The sequence below is a fragment of the Bombus bifarius genome, unplaced genomic scaffold, assembly GCF_011952205.1.
Source record: "Bombus bifarius isolate JDL3187 unplaced genomic scaffold, Bbif_JDL3187 scf7180000007974, whole genome shotgun sequence".
NCBI classification, from domain to species: Eukaryota; Metazoa; Arthropoda; class Insecta; order Hymenoptera; family Apidae; genus Bombus; species Bombus bifarius.
In genome coordinates, this window is record NW_022884360.1 from 1,308,094 (window position 1) to 1,325,391 (window position 17,298).

The 17,298-nt window shown below is 41.5% G+C and overlaps 1 protein-coding gene and 1 long non-coding RNA gene across 3 annotated transcripts; one reads left to right on the forward strand and one right to left on the reverse strand.

The window, feature by feature from the left end:
* Positions 1-680: 680 nt before the first annotated feature.
* On the reverse strand, positions 681-7,003 carry LOC117217187. The gene is made up of 4 exons (XR_004489491.1): positions 6,868-7,003; positions 6,754-6,786; positions 1,371-1,582; positions 681-767 (listed from the first exon to the last, which is right to left on the reverse strand). It is a non-coding gene; the product is annotated as an uncharacterized LOC117217187 (long non-coding RNA).
* LOC117217172 lies at positions 767-17,213 on the forward strand. 2 transcript variants are annotated; one of them, XM_033464558.1, is made up of 10 exons: positions 767-1,499; positions 2,185-2,451; positions 2,726-2,757; positions 2,842-2,927; positions 3,523-3,656; positions 7,120-10,607; positions 12,530-12,663; positions 13,829-14,323; positions 14,540-14,794; positions 14,920-17,213. In XM_033464558.1, the coding sequence occupies exons 1-10, from the start codon at positions 1,360-1,362 to the stop codon at positions 15,124-15,126; spliced, it is 5,238 nt and encodes a 1,745-aa protein (XP_033320449.1). In that variant the 5' UTR covers positions 767-1,359; the 3' UTR covers positions 15,127-17,213. The 2 variants fall into 2 exon arrangements, with proteins under 2 accessions (XP_033320449.1, XP_033320448.1); XM_033464557.1 differs by lacking the exons at positions 767-1,499; positions 2,185-2,451; positions 2,726-2,757; positions 2,842-2,927; positions 3,523-3,656 and adding an exon at positions 4,119-4,889 and having other exon boundaries at positions 6,937-10,607; positions 14,920-17,207.
* Positions 17,214-17,298: the final 85 nt, after the last annotated feature.

Below are 17,298 nucleotides of genomic sequence, written 5' to 3' on the forward strand. Positions count from 1 at the left end.
TTTTTTTAACCTGTCCAGAAATTTTTCTGGAATCCATTTGCTTTTCCAGGCTGGAAAACGCGCCGGATAGCGCATTCTAATATTTCCCGCACGCGGCGCTACTCGACTCGATGGCGGGCGGTATTCAACAGGCTGATATTTATAGATTCGAGAGTTTCGTGCAAAGCTACACAACGTTTTAGGCGTCAAAATCCAGTTCCTATGTTCGTCAACATCCACGCGATGATCCATAGTTTTCAATTTGATCGTATGTATTCCATAAATTACAGCAGTCAGTAGTCGTTATTTTCAGAAAACGAAAGAGACTTGCTAAAGTACAGCATTCAAATATCGTGTGGAGTCAATCAAACTGTGTAGCTGACGTTTGAATATCGTTAATACTACTTTTGGTCGCGACACATTCCTGTCGAAACGATGTATCACATCGGAACGTTGGACCAAAGAAGAGGAAATTGAAAAGAAGAGACATCTTCCACTTCCATAGTCGATGTAACGTTTTCTTTCTCGAGTATTAGTCATACATCCATTTGATCAAAAACATGTGATCTTCGCAAGGGTGAGAAGAGTGAGACTGAAGTAGAGACTCGGTGTCTTCTAACCTTTTCTTTCAAAAATTTCTGTGACAACCTCAGGGATTTTCCTTCTCGCTTGGAAGCCATATCTTTTTAATTATAATCGTAGCTCTTCTTCTTATTATTATTTGGTGCACAAATGTTAAAAACGATGAAATCAGTGGTAAGTGAACAGTGCCGAAGGTGACATCGGATCTGAAAAAGCCAATCAACTGTCAGAACTTATTCAGACGAGTAACGATACCGTTGATACAATTAAAATGACCAATTAAGGAGTCCAGTGTAATCCTCGATAAAGGAGATGATCGAGATTTAGAAGATTTAATGGTTATGCTTCGTTTCTTGTTGACTTGACTTATCAAGGTCACAATTCCTCTGATGACCCATTTCTTTGGTCGAGAATAGTCTATTATAATTTCACTAACAATGTGACGCGTGTTCTGCCCGCTGTTTCTTCGCGAAGGTGGAGTCAGTAAGTTTTAATCGATCGGAAGTGACCGATGCCTTGTTCGTGGCGGACAGAAAGGAAAATGTTGCTGGCCGATGGACGAGAATTCTTCTGGCATTACGCGGCCAAGTGCCCCGGAATTCGAGCGTCACGAGGCGGGAAACTAAAAAGATAGCATCGACGATCGAGCACGCGGTGATTCAGGTACTGATTCGTGAACGTTTAGCATGTTACCAGTGTTATTTTTCGACGTTGAAGCATTTGAATGAATTGTCATCAATGACAAAAGAATTAGCGTGGACAGAAGGCAAAGAGAATAAGTAGGTGAATAGGAGGAAAATGATGTTCACCGGTGGTGCTCACGCGAAGAGGCGCAACGCAGGCGGTGGTTCAGGCCGGAAGTCGTCCGCGGACCGTAGAAGCCCACGAGCTGGAAGAAGTCCGCAGGCACGCGTGGGCGCGGAAGGATACACTTACAGGTGAGCCATTCGGTAGGTAAAGCTTGTTCCATGACTGTTCGATGTTACCTTCTGTTGTTAATCAATCTCTCCAGATAAAATACCTGCAATTAAATGATAGTTAAACGTATTTCACAATTGTACACTGTTATAATAGAAGATATTTAATCAGATTGTCTTTTAGGAACAAAATTTTGGTACGAAATACTTTAGTTTGGATATACAAATTTTAGAAGCTTGAATTACTTTCTTATGAAAATTTAATTGATTTAGAATTAGCATTAACAAATTGCAAGTTTACGCTTGCAAATTCACAAGTGAAGTTTAGAATACAACTGAATAGCTAGAATATCTGTAATAAAAATGTTACAATGTTTACTACAGAGTTTACTACAGGGCACAGTAATAAGTCCAGCGCAATAAATTTTTCATTAAATATTTCGGTTTAATCCATCGAGTTAAGTTCGTGTTAAAATTTCCACACTCAAAATGAATATCAGAAACTTCAATTACAAGCGTACAATTGAATCAACGAACACTAAACGAAAATGAAAGTCAAATTCCCTTAATGGCTCTTTAAAAGATCTTGAAGTGAGAAATACGAGTTTATAGCATCAAATTAAATTTTACCTCCATTGAAAAATACGCAGCAAGTGAGAAAGCAATAATTGAAAGATATAAGAAAAATGGCGTGATACGGTTTCAGAACCAGAATTCCAGTACTAAATCCAACGGATCTACCACCGACAACGTCCACAGGGAAAACATACGTATACAAAACCAGGGTTCCCCGACGGGATATCGCGGCTGCATCTGTGTCTCCTGCACGCGAAAAGAACAACATCGGCGGAGCAATTACGAAAAGGAGAGGAGCAGTAAAACATAACAAGGTGCACGTGGTTCGAGGTCACAAACTAGTTGCAAAATTCTTCAGGCAACCGACCTTCTGCGCCTTTTGCAAGGATTTCCTTTGGTAAAGTTTGTAAAACGTAAATGAAAGAAATATGTCTTGAGGAAACAAAGCAGCCACAAACACACGTTTTATCGAGAACATTCGCTCTCAGACAGCGTAGTAATAATCGAAGAGTTTCGATTTATCGTAAAAGACGGCTGCTTCGACGATGTACGTGCGGACATCTAAAAATAGTTTGCACGGTGCCGTTCGGCATATCACTCAAGTATCGGCCAGCGGTTTCCTCAAGTACGGCGTATTTTCCAATTAATCTGTGATGTGCTGTTTGTCGCAGGGGATTCGGGAAGCAAGGGTATCAATGCCAAGGTAAATATTATATCTCAGACAGCACTTTTTCCCACTGTACCGGCCACGTTGTACCTCTATTAATATTCCATTCCTGCGTTTCAGCCTGCCAAACAGCGGTGCACAAGAAGTGCCATGATAAATTGTTAACCAAGTGCCCGGAAAGTGGCAGGGAGTCCGAAAACACGATAGTAAGTGCATTCGCTTTACACAACCTCGCAACGTACAAGCGACAAATTTTCTTCAAGATTTATGAGAATAATCGATATTCGTTTGTCCATTTCCTTTGATGAGAATCAGTGGTGTTTTTTTTGGTAAAAGTTCAATGTATATCTCGAGGAAACTATGTTTGCTTATTTGCTTAATGACGTATAGATGATCCATGATCATGGAAAACGACACTGTTTCTAACGTTGTCTCTTATGCTAAAATTTATGTCTATTTCCAAACGTCGAGAATCCGTGTGCAAACGTTTGCTCGTGATGCAACGGTAAATTCTACCAAATACCGAATATTTTCAGACATATAATTTTCCAGTAATTTAAAACCCGAAATCCAAGTTTGTGTCCCTGAAAACAGATCTAATTATATACGTATGTGTTTTCCTTTTTGTAGTAAGGACATTGAAACTTTGTGAAAGTATCTGATATCTATTTTTATAAAAAGCGGTTATATGTTATTTCTGGTAGCCCGCACTGCATCTGTTTATGCTATTTGTTCAAAGTAACGCAACGTCCAATCCTACACAGAATCGTTCTAATTTTGTTAATACCTGTTCGATGGCAGTACTTGAGGGAGCGTTTCAAGGTAGATGTGCCTCACAGGTTTCGCCCTTATACGTTCATGTCACCGACCTTTTGCGATCATTGCGGTTCCATGTTGTATGGTTTTTTTCGACAAGGTCTCAGATGCGACGGTAAGTAAGATTTAAGTAAAAGAATTTTCACGAAAACAATCGTCTCGTATATATGTATATCCTTTTCACCTTGATGCACCTTAAGTGTAAGTTTCACCATGTAAGCAATTTAAATTTCTACCACGAGTTTTGTAAAGTTTAACTTTTCAAGTAAATTTTCAAACTAAAGTTAGTCGTAGAATTGACTTGAAATAGAATTCGTTGCCATTCGTTGGCTATTTCTAAGTTTCCCTGAACAAGTAACAATAGGCACCGAGGAAGGAAACATTTGGCGCGGGTCTCGATGGCCGAATACAAAACAACGCGAAACCGTGGCTCCGCTGACACATTGCGCGTTTTACACGGCTGCAGAGACAACGACGCGAAATTCGTCGCCTGGCAATTTGACGTGCATGTTATACCGCGAGCCTCACGATGCATGATTGCGCGTCTTTCGGTATTCTTCACGACTTTCATCGATGTTGTTGTTGTGTTCTTAACAGCATGATAGTGACGAGTGATTTTAACCAATATACGTTTTACCAACATTTCTGTCGACAGTTCTTCACGTTGTATTCGAGTCCCTGTCAATTTTCCGAAACGGAAACGTTCATCGTTAAAATGAAAAATATTCGTATTATCGCGTTCGATTATAGAAAAATAATAATCGTCCTCTCTTTTACCATTTTCGCGTCTCTTTACGTTAGCAAAATGCTTCGCGGTGTTCGCCAGCGATAACACCATAGGAACGCATGGGAAAAGGCTCGTTACATCAGATTTGACAATCGGTTCATACGATTCATTTCTAGTCCTCGCAATGAGTCACGTAAACGCTACAATACGGAAAATATTTGTAGAAAAGCAATGAGACGTTGTACGGGTTATTACAGTCCAGCTAGTATAGTTAGACGCTAGGAAGCCACATATACTAGACTTCTATTATTACACTGGGTCGCTGGCTTAGACTCAGTCGGTGTTGGCTCCCTGAACCGTGAGAACGGCTCGTCGAACACCTGAGAACGCGTCCGCCGGCGATCCGTGCCGCACTCAGTCGTCTTCGAGAGCGTGGAACCGCTCGTGCTCGCTGTTCGCGCCTCCCTCTGTTTGTGCTCCCTCTTCGAATTCCAGCCGTTCGACGACTGTACGCGTAAATCTATTGGATAATCATCGCCACGATGCCCTACTACGGAGACAGTTTGCCCTATTACTACGGGGGACCCTTCTCTAATCACAGTTCATTGATGACCGGTGCTCCACGGTAAGCTTTTTCTTCGTCCAATTATTTTCCTTTCCTCTTAGCCCTCCTAAGATACCCTCTATACTATATTTCTTTATTTTCATGCAAAAAATGCCTCGATTCACTTTTGGTAATTTGTTTTGCCGCCAGAGATACTTCTTGCATTTCATCGTGAAACAGTTTTCTTTTTTACAAATTTTGAATTTTTCTCTTTTCCACTCTGTCTCAGTGGACACGCTGTTTACATTTGATTTTCATCGCCTTCTTTAGTTCCTCTTCGCAACATGCGTTCTTCGTTGTATCAATTTTTCTTCTTTTACGTCCAAATAAAATGACACGACAGACACAATTTCTTATTATTGTGTCTTACAAGTGTACTACTTCTCATTCGGCACTTTGTTCAGTTCATCGTTTTTTACGGTACGATTAAAGAGATTTTTCTTTTTCGAACAAAGGACTTTCTCGGAATACATTTTCTACCATCTTCTGGCAAACACACACTTCGAGTTTGATTATTCCGCCGCACTTGTTCGTCCCGTTTGCCCCGATCGTCCATCTAATCCAAGCGAAAATAGCGTTCCACGAAGCGGTTCCTTTCTTCGCTTTCTTTCCCCGCTTTTCCTTCGCGGACCATTATTCTTGGTCGCGGAGTGACGTTCGTCGTCGCGGAGGCTTCTCTGGTGGTTAGTTACGTGAATGCGCGAGGAGCGATAAAGAAGCTAACCGAAATAGCAAGCTCATTTCCCAATTTTCCTTCGAGTAAGCCAATGGAAAATGAAAGGAAAATTCCATAGATCGGAACATGCTGGTGCAGCAGACGTGAAATTGTACGCACACGATACTCTGCAATTGGAATAACTCTGTTAGTAATGTTATTCGAAATTTTGACAAACGACGAACGATGTGTCAAACCTCAAAGTTATTAGTAGAACGCGAGATGCCGATTAATTGATTAATCCGCGGATTCGAGCGATTCGGGCTGATCGAAAATATTAGCCTTTAAAAATAGCCAAGTGTCTGGACGTGTAGTTTCCACGTGATAAAACTCCGTCGCAGTCGTTGCATTGCCAAAAAATCCACTAGTAAAATCCGCGATTACGTTATCTTTTTTATAACACTGAAAGGTTTAATGTAAACGTTTGTAAATAATGCGCAGAGAATAAAATTATTGTTCTTACATAAATGGAAAATCATTATAAGTAACGATATACTTAAACGATTAACACTATATACTGAGGATTAGTAAATAGAATTTTTAGTTATAAAACAATAATTAAGAGAGATTTCTTCCTTTTTGAATTTTTTCAGCAACTTACAAAATTAACGCGACAAAAATATTAAACAATTTAAATCGATATCTTACGTACAGCGTATTTTTTAAACAGAAAATTATTTAAATAAATGTAGAAATGATGGGAAAATATAATTGGAAAATTATTTATCTAAATAAAATATGCAATACCAAAGACAATAGCTCAACATTCGTAGAGGAGTGACAAGCGAAAAACCTGACGAGAAGTTTCAATCGCCTTTCATGATCAATATCGGTCAGTAGAACCATATGTGCGCTCAATTACCACTTGTTTGTCATCGTGTAACTGTTCATGAATCGAAATCTGTCAATCGTTCGTGGCCATGGCCGAAGCCAAATTCAGAGGCAACGCGCATAACAAGTGTCCACGATGCGCTTTCCATCCCTGCAATGTAATGCATCGCGAGAAGAAGCTTCTGGTATCGAGACCACGCAATCGGAAGCTTATCGGGTCAGGTTCGAAACAATTGCGCGACACAAAAATTGCCGAGTCTTCGTAAACATTATGTAACCGTCCAAACAACGATTTGCTATTTTTTAGTCAACCTTCCTTACGATAAAAATTATTTTTACCAGCTTAGCGTACTTTCTTCGTGTTCGACTCATCTACAAACAAACGATACGCTATATTCAGCATCTTTCTATTCCAAATTCAAGGTCTTTGAATCTTATTATTTAAAAAAATACCAAAGAGAAACCGCCAGGGAAGCATCCACGTTGCCTAGCAACCAGAATTTCATGAAGTTATTCGCGTAGACCGCTCCATTCGCCGCTGTCCCGTTACTCGCCACATCTGTCGACCATCTCCGAGTCCCCACTGTCCACTCTGCGTCGTTACTCTCCCGCGTCAGTGCCCAGCCGGACTAGACGCGTCATCGACACCGCGGACATCGACGTCTCGACACCCAGGACCCTGACTCACGAGAGTAGTCATCAAAGAAATCGTCTACGTCGTGACAGACCCACGATCAAAATCAGGAGCCAGGCCTTGAAAGATAATCCCGCTCTGAGACAGCATAACGAAAGGCACGAGAAGTCTGTGGGTGAATTATTGGTTGAGAAGTTCTTGATCAAGGACAAGAAACTCGACGAGGCGGAGAAACGTTTGCAGTTGTTCCATCAAGTGAGTTTGGAAACGGAAGAGGACGAAGAGGGCCAAGATCTGCAACAGATAAAGAATAAAATTACTAGAAGATTCACCAGGAGAAGATCTTCGGCGGATATACAGTTGGATCCTGAACAGATAGAAAGAGAGGTGACTTACGCTCAAGTACAGGCAAAGGTATTGGATACTCTGGTTGCCGAGGAACAAGCTGAGATCGAGAACGAGGTTCGTAGAGGGACTCTGATTAAGAAAGGTGCTCCTGGAGGACCAAGGGCAGTTCCTATCTTCTGCAGGAGCGTCGACGGAGAGCCTGGGTCCCAGGATGAGGAGGAAGCTACGTCGCAGAAGGTAAGGAAAACCTTAAAAAAGGTGAAAAAGAAAAAGAAAACTACCGAAAAGCCGTCGCCGCCTGAGGCAGGTGAAAATTTAAGGGAACGTACGCCTAGTACCTCCAGCGACGCCTCCGCGGATGTCCAAACAAGTGAGAATGACGAGGAAAAAGTTCGGAAGCACTCGAGGCCGCAGATGTTCAAGGTCGAAGCCAGCAACAGCGTCGGAGACTTTTCTACCATTTGGGTGAACAGTAGTCCCGTGGAACAGTTCAGGGAAAGCGTGAAAATTCCCGTCCCTAAAAAATTACTTACACGGAAGACGGATAGACGCGAGGTTGAAGAAGAATCTGAAACGGAAATCGTGTTACCCGTGAAGAAACCCTATATAAAGGATACCTCGAGAAACAGCGTGTATTTCACGGTGAAGACGCCTCCGGAGACTCTGAAAAACGATCCTCTGAAGAAATTACAAACTATTACCAATGGAATGAAAGCAGAAGAAACGTCAGAGTCTCTTACAGAAAGAAAGATTAATCGGATCTTACCTGTAGATGTGACAGAAGAGGCTAAGAAAACGCCAGAGTATCCTAAAGAAAAAACACTTCGTTGGATCTCATCTGAAAATGTCAAAGAAGAGAATAAGGATACGAACCAAAAGACATCGTCCAAGGATAAAATCTTGCCAAAAGAGAAGAAAGAAGTAATACAGAAGAAAGCCATTGAAATTCCCAAGCAGAAGAAATTAGAATTTCTAGATAAAAAGGTTCCGGAGTTTCCAGTGTCCTCTGTCGTCTCTGTTGCGAAGAAGCAGGAATTATCAGAACCCAAGATCCACGACGATCCCATGATCACAAGGGTTGATGAGAACAACGTGACGTTAAGTGTCGAGCCGTTGGCGAGCGAGAGCAGCGCCAGCGAAGCGCTTCCATCGGCTGCGGACAGGCTGCCAAAAGCGTCTAAAATTAATACGGATGAAAATAATGCCGTAGAAGCGCCAAAGTGTACGTTACGAGAACGGCAGTACCTGGCAAAACCGACGAAAGCCGAACGCGACGAAGACGTCGTATCTTCGGGAAGGAAGGTGAACAAAGCTGCGACCTTGAAGAACGCCTCCAAAGTGGGTGTTTCTACCGACGAATCGAACGTAGATCATCTTGGACAGTCCTTGAAAGAAGATAATCGATCAACGAAGACTTCCTCTTCCCTTGATGATGCAAATAACAACCTCGTGATTAAAACGTCCTTGTCAGAGGGTCTCAAAGGTGACACGCAAAAAGAAGAAGGTTCGAGAAAAGTCGCTGAAAAGATAGGAAAGCATGTAATAGAGGATGACAAGGGCGGCAAGGTGAACGGGCTGAGTGTTGAAAAGATGGTAAAGAAAGGTGTCGAAGAAATTTCAAGATTGCCCTTCAAGGTGCCAACGAAGAAGACTGAGAGCAACAGAATAGAAAACAAAGCGGAGGCTAAGGCCAATTCGCAGAGTGCAACAAAGACTGAGACGCGAACAAACAAAGAGTCCAAGATCCCGTGGAGAACTAAACTCTCCAAGGTCGATACTCCTGGCGAGAGCAGCGTTGCTTTAGACAGAAGTATCAGTGTGGATTCTACGCCTGTTCCAACCAAAGAACGGATAGATCTAAATGCTTTAAAACAGTCTATATCCGTCGACGAAAATTTGATGACCAAAATGGCTTTACAGAAGCCAGCGGTAGTTGGAGAGATTGGAAGCTTGTCTAAAAGCACGTCCACGGAATCTATAGATTTCTGGAGCGAGATCAAGGGACCGGAGAGTCCTAAAGTGACGAAAGTGACCAACAAGGGATTCAATTTCGCTGATTCCAAGAGTTGGGAGCCAGGTCAGGCGGTCGAGGACCTCGGCAGCGGGCAGCTGGACAAGAAAAAAGAGACTGATCCTAAAATAAGCGTCGCCACTCCGCCAGCCGAGTTCAGTAATATCGCCGTAATCGAGGAGGAGCGGAAGACCGAGGAGAAGTCGTCGAAATTCAAGACTGAACAGATAATATCCAGCACTGGAACGCTTTCGAGTACTTCAGAGAAGTCAGACTTTGATAAAGGTGATTCCGCTCCTAAGAAAGGATTAAAGAAGAAGAAGAACCTGTCTATAACAATCGACCAAGATGCGTACTCGACCGTAAAGAAGGCTCCTTTCAAGAGAGAAGACTCTTGGTCATCGACTATTTCTTTTAAATCCACGACGAATACTCCTGATACCACTGTTCCGGCTTCCGAAGTCTCCACACCGACCGCTGAGATTCCTGTGCCTGTAATAAACATCGAGGAAACGCCCACCCCAACTAGATCCGGTTCTCAGGTTCTGTACGAAGAGGACGAGCCCAAGACACCGACCAACGAATACCAAGAGAATGAAATATTGACAATGTCCAAGTGGAACAATCGCAGTGACCTTTCTAACGTGAACGAAGAGAAAGATATTTCAGTGCCCTCCAAGGAAGCCAACCCGATTTGCAGTCCAGAAGATACTCCAGAGTCCTCTAAAAAGAAGAAGGTGGTTAGAAAAAAGAAATCTTCTACGATCAAGAAAAGCTCTACCAAGAAAGAGGGTAGTAAAGACAACAAGGGATCCAAGAAGAGTTCTACCAAGAAAAGTTGCGCCAAGAGTCAGGAAGTCTTGAAAACTTCAGAAGTAAAGAATTCCGCTAAACCTAATCCCAAGAATAATACACCTACTCAGAAACCCATAGATCTCATTAGGATGTTTTACACGACTCCATCGGCGTTGTTAACTGCTACACCCAGAGACTTGTCTAAGGTTCGTCGAGCCAAGATCAAGAGGAAAAAGCATCACTCCAGGACGCCATCTGTGAGCAGTGACAGTACCGGAAGTACCACTAGTACGGCAACCACGGAAAGCAGTGGATCCACGTGTACGGATGATGACCCGGAGCACAAGAGGATGAATTCCACCAGGAGTAACGACTCTGGCTTCGACGGCTCGCCAAGGATATCGAGTACTTATTCTATAGTATTTTTGGATCGTTTGTTCTGTTAGTGTAGACAGATTGCGCAATTTCGATTTTTTTCACGTTTGCCTCATCCCAGGATTCTGTTTAGTCGAGCTGCCAGGAAGTTTGTTGCAGATTCGCAGAAATTTACCGTCTTCCCAGAGTGTGGGTGGTGTGTTTATGTTCAGAGGAACGTGCTGTTTTCAATATCTTTTTGATAACCATTGGCTTTTTCATTGATTTTACGTAAACGTAAATATATTAAATTGGTCGAAAATATTAAAACCAGTTGCTTAAGAATATGGCAGTTTGCTAACTTGTGACTAACAGATATCGTTTGTAACTATTGTGACTAATGTGTGATTCACTCTATTACCTATAAGCTATTTTCTGCATGAAATTCTAGAGAGATACAAAGTCTTATGGTCAGGCTGTCAGAGTATCAGCAAACAATCAGCTGTTGCGTAACCGTTCCACATCCAGATGCATTCTCTGATCCAACAGTATCACGTGTTCCTGTTACAAACGTGAAGCCAGTTCTTCGTCGTTATGTAAGGTCGTTGTCATAGAGTCAACGACACTATTTACCAGTCTGTTTACAGGAAGTACCGTAATTATTAAAATGGTCTTCACTAGTTCTTCGTTGTCTCAATATCTCAATAAATAAATGAATATATATACATATACATATATATACATATATATATGTATAACTTTCTTAAATCTTGATATAGATACAATTAATTTGTCATAAATGGTCAATTATTGTTTAGTACCTTGATTTAAAACTAATGCACATGGTTGTGCCCATAGTGGTTCTATTTATAAGATGTGGCGCGGTTTCATAACAATACTCTAGACTTTACAATGCAGTCGCGATTAGTTGATGCTGCAAACAAGAGTTTCGAGATAAATTTAGATGGACGATGGGTTTACTGGGTATCAGTAGATAAAGAACCGCGAGAGACCGTTGTTCTCGCGTTAAATTAGCTTTTTTCGTACAAACAAGGTGCATCAAAGGTATTTGTTATAAAATCAAACAAATAAGACCCAGAACCTTTAAAAATAGATTGTGATATGGCCTGTCACAAAAAGTGTGAGAAACTGACTGGAAATCTCTGTGGATTGAACCAAAAACTCGTGGCAGAAGCCTTGCAGGCGCTCAAGAAAGGTGAGTTACTTATTCCAACCTGCTAAAAGTAGGGATCAAAGGAGTAACTAAGATTTTTCAATGTTTGGTACCCTCGAAAGCAATTTCTCACTTTTTTCATATCTGATCTTAAGCATTGGCCGTGCAGTCAGACTTGGCTGGTCCAAGAAGCGTATTCATCTATGACTTTGCCGCAATTCCACGTGGCTGTCATAAATCCATTCATTCTAACTAGAAAATAGTTTGGTAGACGATACCGTAATTCCGGCAATATGAAATTATATCGTGGTTAAATCGGTCTCTAGTGCTTATATCTATTATAATCTTCCTACCTGTCCCTTAATCGATCATTTATGTTGTGTTCCTCGTGTCCCGTTCGCGTCATAAAACGGTCAGTTCTATTTTTGGGAAATGCTAGTCGGCCAACATACAGCGTGCTCATATGCCAAAGCCAGATCGATAATTAATTCGCTTATTAATCAAAATTTGACGAATATTCGAGCAACCAGACGTTCTTTGGCCCGGGAAGATCCCGGAAGAGATCGTTCTCTTTCTACAAATCTTGTCCAATAGTTACTTGTTCCTCTTTACTCGTTAGTAAGTATCTTTAAGATCCGAAGCAGGCAATTTTTACGACCTGAGACTTTAAAAAGAGATGCACTGCAAGTATTTCAATGTCGTTTGCCTTATGGATGCGAAAATAAGACTAACCATGACATTTATAAATTGCTCCAATCGGTAGATCGATTGATATATTATTTCTATTTTAATTTCACAGCACCTTCGCAGTCGTCGGACAACCAGAGGAATTCAGACTCTTCAGACCATTTCCCTAGTGGAAGGATTACGCCACCGGCCACCAATCTTCCAAGGTTCAAGAAGTACACCGTGACGGATTTCAATTTCCTAAAAGTGAGTTTGCTGCCCAAGGCGGTTCATCATTATAAACGGTCGTTAACAGATTTTAGCCACGATCGTCGTGTTTACCGTGGCGCGTGCAACTCTCGGGCCTCTGCCAAGGTCCCGGCTGACGAAACGCCCAAATTATTCACTTCGAGATGATGGAAAGCTTCGTCTACGACGGATTATCTTTCTTCTATCAAAAACTTGCGTCAGTTTCACTTTCAGGGTTCTCTACATAAATCTGAAATAACAAGAGTTGTTCAGTTTCTAAATAACTTTATGGAATTTTGGAAGAGGAAGCATTTATATTTTTGTTATTAGAAAATTGAGATAGTTTAAACAAGAGAAATTTTAGAGGATTTTAGATTTTCTGCTCAATGAATTGACTTGATACAGGTTTCTTCTAGATATTCGTAGATATACCTGCTTTGCATAAAATATATCAGCTCCCTTGGCTCACCAGGATGAAAGCCAATCGGTATCACGTGTATACCTGTAACACGTGAACCCAACTTGATTGATTCACAAGGTGTCCCTGCGAAGTGATCCAAACTGGGAGGTGCGACGAACCTTCGACCTCCTAATCTACGCCCGATCCAACGCGATCACGATGTTAAAAAGCTTCAAATCTCCTCGACAGTGAAGAGTTTCTTGTGCATAAATTTTAGGCATCAGATAGTTTAATATCTTGAAATATCTGTATTGAAAGATAATAGGGTTTTATAGTCAGGTGACTTATCAGTGAGTAAATTTATAGAGAAGAAAGTTTAAAACGAATTTAATTTTGCGAAGGACCTCACGCAAATAGACTCACCTAAATTAGCTGCACGCAACGAATTATTTTTAACGAGTCCGAGGCACTCTCACGTGCGACATTCTAGCTTTAGACGCATGAACTTTCCACCGTGTGCCATTTTCACTCTATCAGACCTGGATTTCCACCTGGTAACAGAACCTTGCCTCACTTTTGACGACTACAGTCGTTTTATAAGAATTACTCCCGGTGGATATTTCTTCCATATCTAATCCCAAGTTTGATCCTCTCCAATAATACGATACGTTGATCAATGAATTTTGGGACCTAAAACATTTGAAAATATAAATTTCAAAATTCCTAAAATTGGTTTCCTTAAAAACAAGAGCGGAAGTTATAATGTTTGTTATTTTTCCTTAGGTCCTAGGAAAAGGCAGTTTTGGCAAGGTGTTGTTAGCCGAACTCCGAGGCACTGAGTGTGTATACGCAGTAAAGTGCCTGAAGAAGGACGTAGTTCTTGAAGACGACGACGTAGAATGTACCTTAATCGAAAGGAAAGTCCTGACTCTAGCTACGAGGCACCCATACCTCTGTCACCTGTTTTGCACCTTTCAGACAGACTCCCATTTGTTCTTCGTAATGGAATACCTGAACGGCGGCGACTTGATGTTTCATATTCAAAAGTCGGGTCGTTTCCCAGAACCGAGAGCTCGATTCTACGCAGCTGAGATTTGGTCTGGCTTAAATTTCTTGCACAAGAAAGGAATAGTGTACAGAGACTTGAAATTAGACAATGTGCTGCTTGATTTCGACGGGCATATTAGGATAGCTGATTTTGGCATGTGCAAGCTGCAAATTTTTCTCGACAGAACCGCCGACACCTTCTGTGGAACGCCTGATTACATGGCTCCCGAGGTAAAAGAAGATCACAAACAAAAATAGAAAATATTCTTTGTATAATAGGATCATTTTTCTCTTATCAAATAGCACGAGCGAGCTATTTAATTTAATTGGAATTATTGGCTGTCGAAGGAATCTAAGTTCCAAAATTAAGGCACTAAAAGCGACGCTCAAAGAGCCGCGATTCGTTGGTCTCTTTAAGTTAACCAACTGACTGTTTCCGCATTGCAGATCATAAAGGGACTGAAATACAATCAGGCGGTGGACTGGTGGTCGTACGGCGTGCTTCTGTACGAGATGCTCACGGGACAGTCGCCATTCTCCGGCTGCGACGAGGATGAGCTATTTTGGAGTATATGCAACGAAAGACCGTTTATACCTCGTTACCTGAGCCAAGATTCCAGCGACATATTGGTCGCCCTTCTGGAAAAAGACTCTGGGAAAAGGCTTCCTGGTCACGAAATTGCGCTGCACTCTTTCTTCCAAGTAATTAATCTTGTAGAATCAATTTACGGACTGGTCTCCATTCACCAACACAGACGAAGACCATTCTGTGTAATTGAAACTTCTCATATGAACTCATAAAACAATTAATATGTTCATTTCTCTAGCATTTGCCATGGGATAGATTAGAAAGGAGGCAACTGGAACCACCTTTCAAGCCAGCCCTGGAGCATACTTTAGATACGAAGTACTTTGACACAGCATTCACTGCTGAAAGACCACGACTGACTCCTGTACCTGAACAGATCCTCACCTCCATGGACCAGGGCGTCTTCCGTGGGTTTTCCTATACAAACCCAAATGCAACAGACTGAAGAAACTATCAGAGACGTGCCACGACTTCACAGATTTGCACGTTGGCGGTATTCAACGTGGTGTTCTTGTCTTACGACGTTAATGGTCCTGATGATCATTTGAAAGTTGATTCGAACGAAAGAGGAGGTGCTTACGCTCGTTTCTTGGCAAACGGAGAAAACTGAATGTTACTTTAGAGTCTATCAGGGCCGACAATTGACTGAGTCTCGATGGAATCATTGAGGATGACGGCATTCGTCGGGGAAGATATTCTATGAGCGGTTCTAGCAAGGGTCAATATCTCTGAATCGCTCTCGATGATAAATGCTAGGTTTTTATAACGTAGAGGCCGCATTGCGTTTATAGGACACATAGATTAGCCATTCGTGGAACTTAAATGAGGTTCTAGTGTTTACAGAGTCAAGCTCGGCCGCGAGAAAACCGATTCGTTCAATTGGACGTTATGTTTCGTTTTTTAAACAAAACAAGTTTGTTTCTAGACAAAAATCGTGATAGGCCGAAAGTTCTACCGACGTTGGCTACGATGACATTTCAAATAAAACAATAGACAACATGCCTTAAATTATAATTAACGCGATGAACAGCAAAATATTTTAGAAAGAAGATATCACGACCAGATAACCGGAAGATGCTCGCAGACCTCTAATTGCACCGCGTTCCAGCGTTTATTCTAAACCTCTAGCGTTACACCGCGGTCAGGTTATTAATACTCCGAGTGGCTCATTACTTTGGCCACGATAAATACTGTCTCGAGCGTCTTCCACCCACAGACGACTGCTCTCGCTCTTCCTGTCTTCCCTTTTTTTTTTTTTTTTTTTCATAAAAGGACCGCGTTTTCTTTTCGTTTTCGTCGTTCTTCGCCACCTTTGCTTCATTTTCTTTCATGAATCCTACACCTTTCGTGTCTCCCCTTTTTCCATTTTTCCTCCACTCATCTTTTTTTTTCTATTTCTATCCTGTCTACCGTCCACGTCTATCTTTCTCTTCTCCATACGTTTTCTCGTGTTCCTTCTCGCTTTTCGGGTCGCACACTTGGCTCCGCACTGACTATACGCTAACTTTAGCACACGGTAGAATTGGCAAAGCACCACGATTCGGCAACGAAGTCGAGACACGTTGAAGAAGACTCCAGGACACTTCACATGGATGTCTGAAATACGATCAATTTAATCCTAAGATACTTGTCGACATAATCTAACAAGGATGATCGATTCTGACATAATATTTGGTAGATATCGCTAATCTTTAAATTGTGATAATCGTGAAAATGATATAGAGAGAGCCTAGAGTTAGGTAGAGGTCGATAGCAAAAGAAATGGAGAAAAAGCATCGACTGATAGACCCATTAGCCGGCTAATTGATTCAATTGGATCATTCCGACACGGATGGTGAGTTAAGCGGTCGCACTTAATAATTAATTACTCTCCAAAGAACATGGACATTGCTATCTTTAATTGAAGCTTAAAATAAACTCGACAGTCTGTTCTTATTTTAAAAGCCCAAATAAATGGACCTTTCCTTGAGATCGTAGGAATATCCAACCATCGTTAATGTATCAATTTGTGATCGGTAGTTTTTCGAATTTAAAAGGTATTTAGCGAGGCCTCCAATGCAGATTACGTGGAAGCGAAAGGTCGAGAAATGAAGAACGATGGAAGGTGTACGCGCGCAGTTCCGCGAAGCGGAGATCGGATCAGTGAGGGTGGAAGGGGATAAATCGAAACGCTAAGCAGCTCGAGAAATTGAAACGAGGAAAGATTTAGAGAGGAAAGAGACGTCGTAGGAAGAGCCGGCAAAAACCGACCGACCGAGAGGATCGGTCAATGGACCCTGAATCCGCGGCTTCTTACTTTCTGCTCTTTAACCGACTGTTATAAACAGATCATTTCGAAAGTGTCGTTATTTAAATATTTTTTACTTGCCTTCGAACAGAATTTTTAAAGCGCTCATAGCTGTCTGTAGTTTCGTTCATATAACGAATATTGTTAACAATCAACTATAGCGAGGATTTCTAATACCTTGACAAAGTTTTTCATGGTTTAGAAACACTCGAGGTATCAAGTTTTGTATAAAATTAATACCAAAGACAAAGTGTGTTCTCTGGTTCATTTCCAACCCTGTATAAATCCTACGCCTCTAAAAGTTATTCGTTGTTCCAAACAAAGTCTAAT

Bases quoted from the DNA above. Each gene is read 5' to 3' on its own strand.
- LOC117217172 (XM_033464558.1), top strand. From the start codon at position 1,360: ATGATGTTCACCGGTGGTGCTCACGCGAAGAGGCGCAACGCAGGCGGT. The intron at 10,608-12,529 runs GTACTTATTCTA...TTAATTTCACAG, and splicing joins CGGCTCGCCAAGGATATCGA to CACCTTCGCAGTCGTCGGAC. The intron at 14,324-14,539 runs GTAAAAGAAGAT...TCCGCATTGCAG, and splicing joins CTGATTACATGGCTCCCGAG to ATCATAAAGGGACTGAAATA.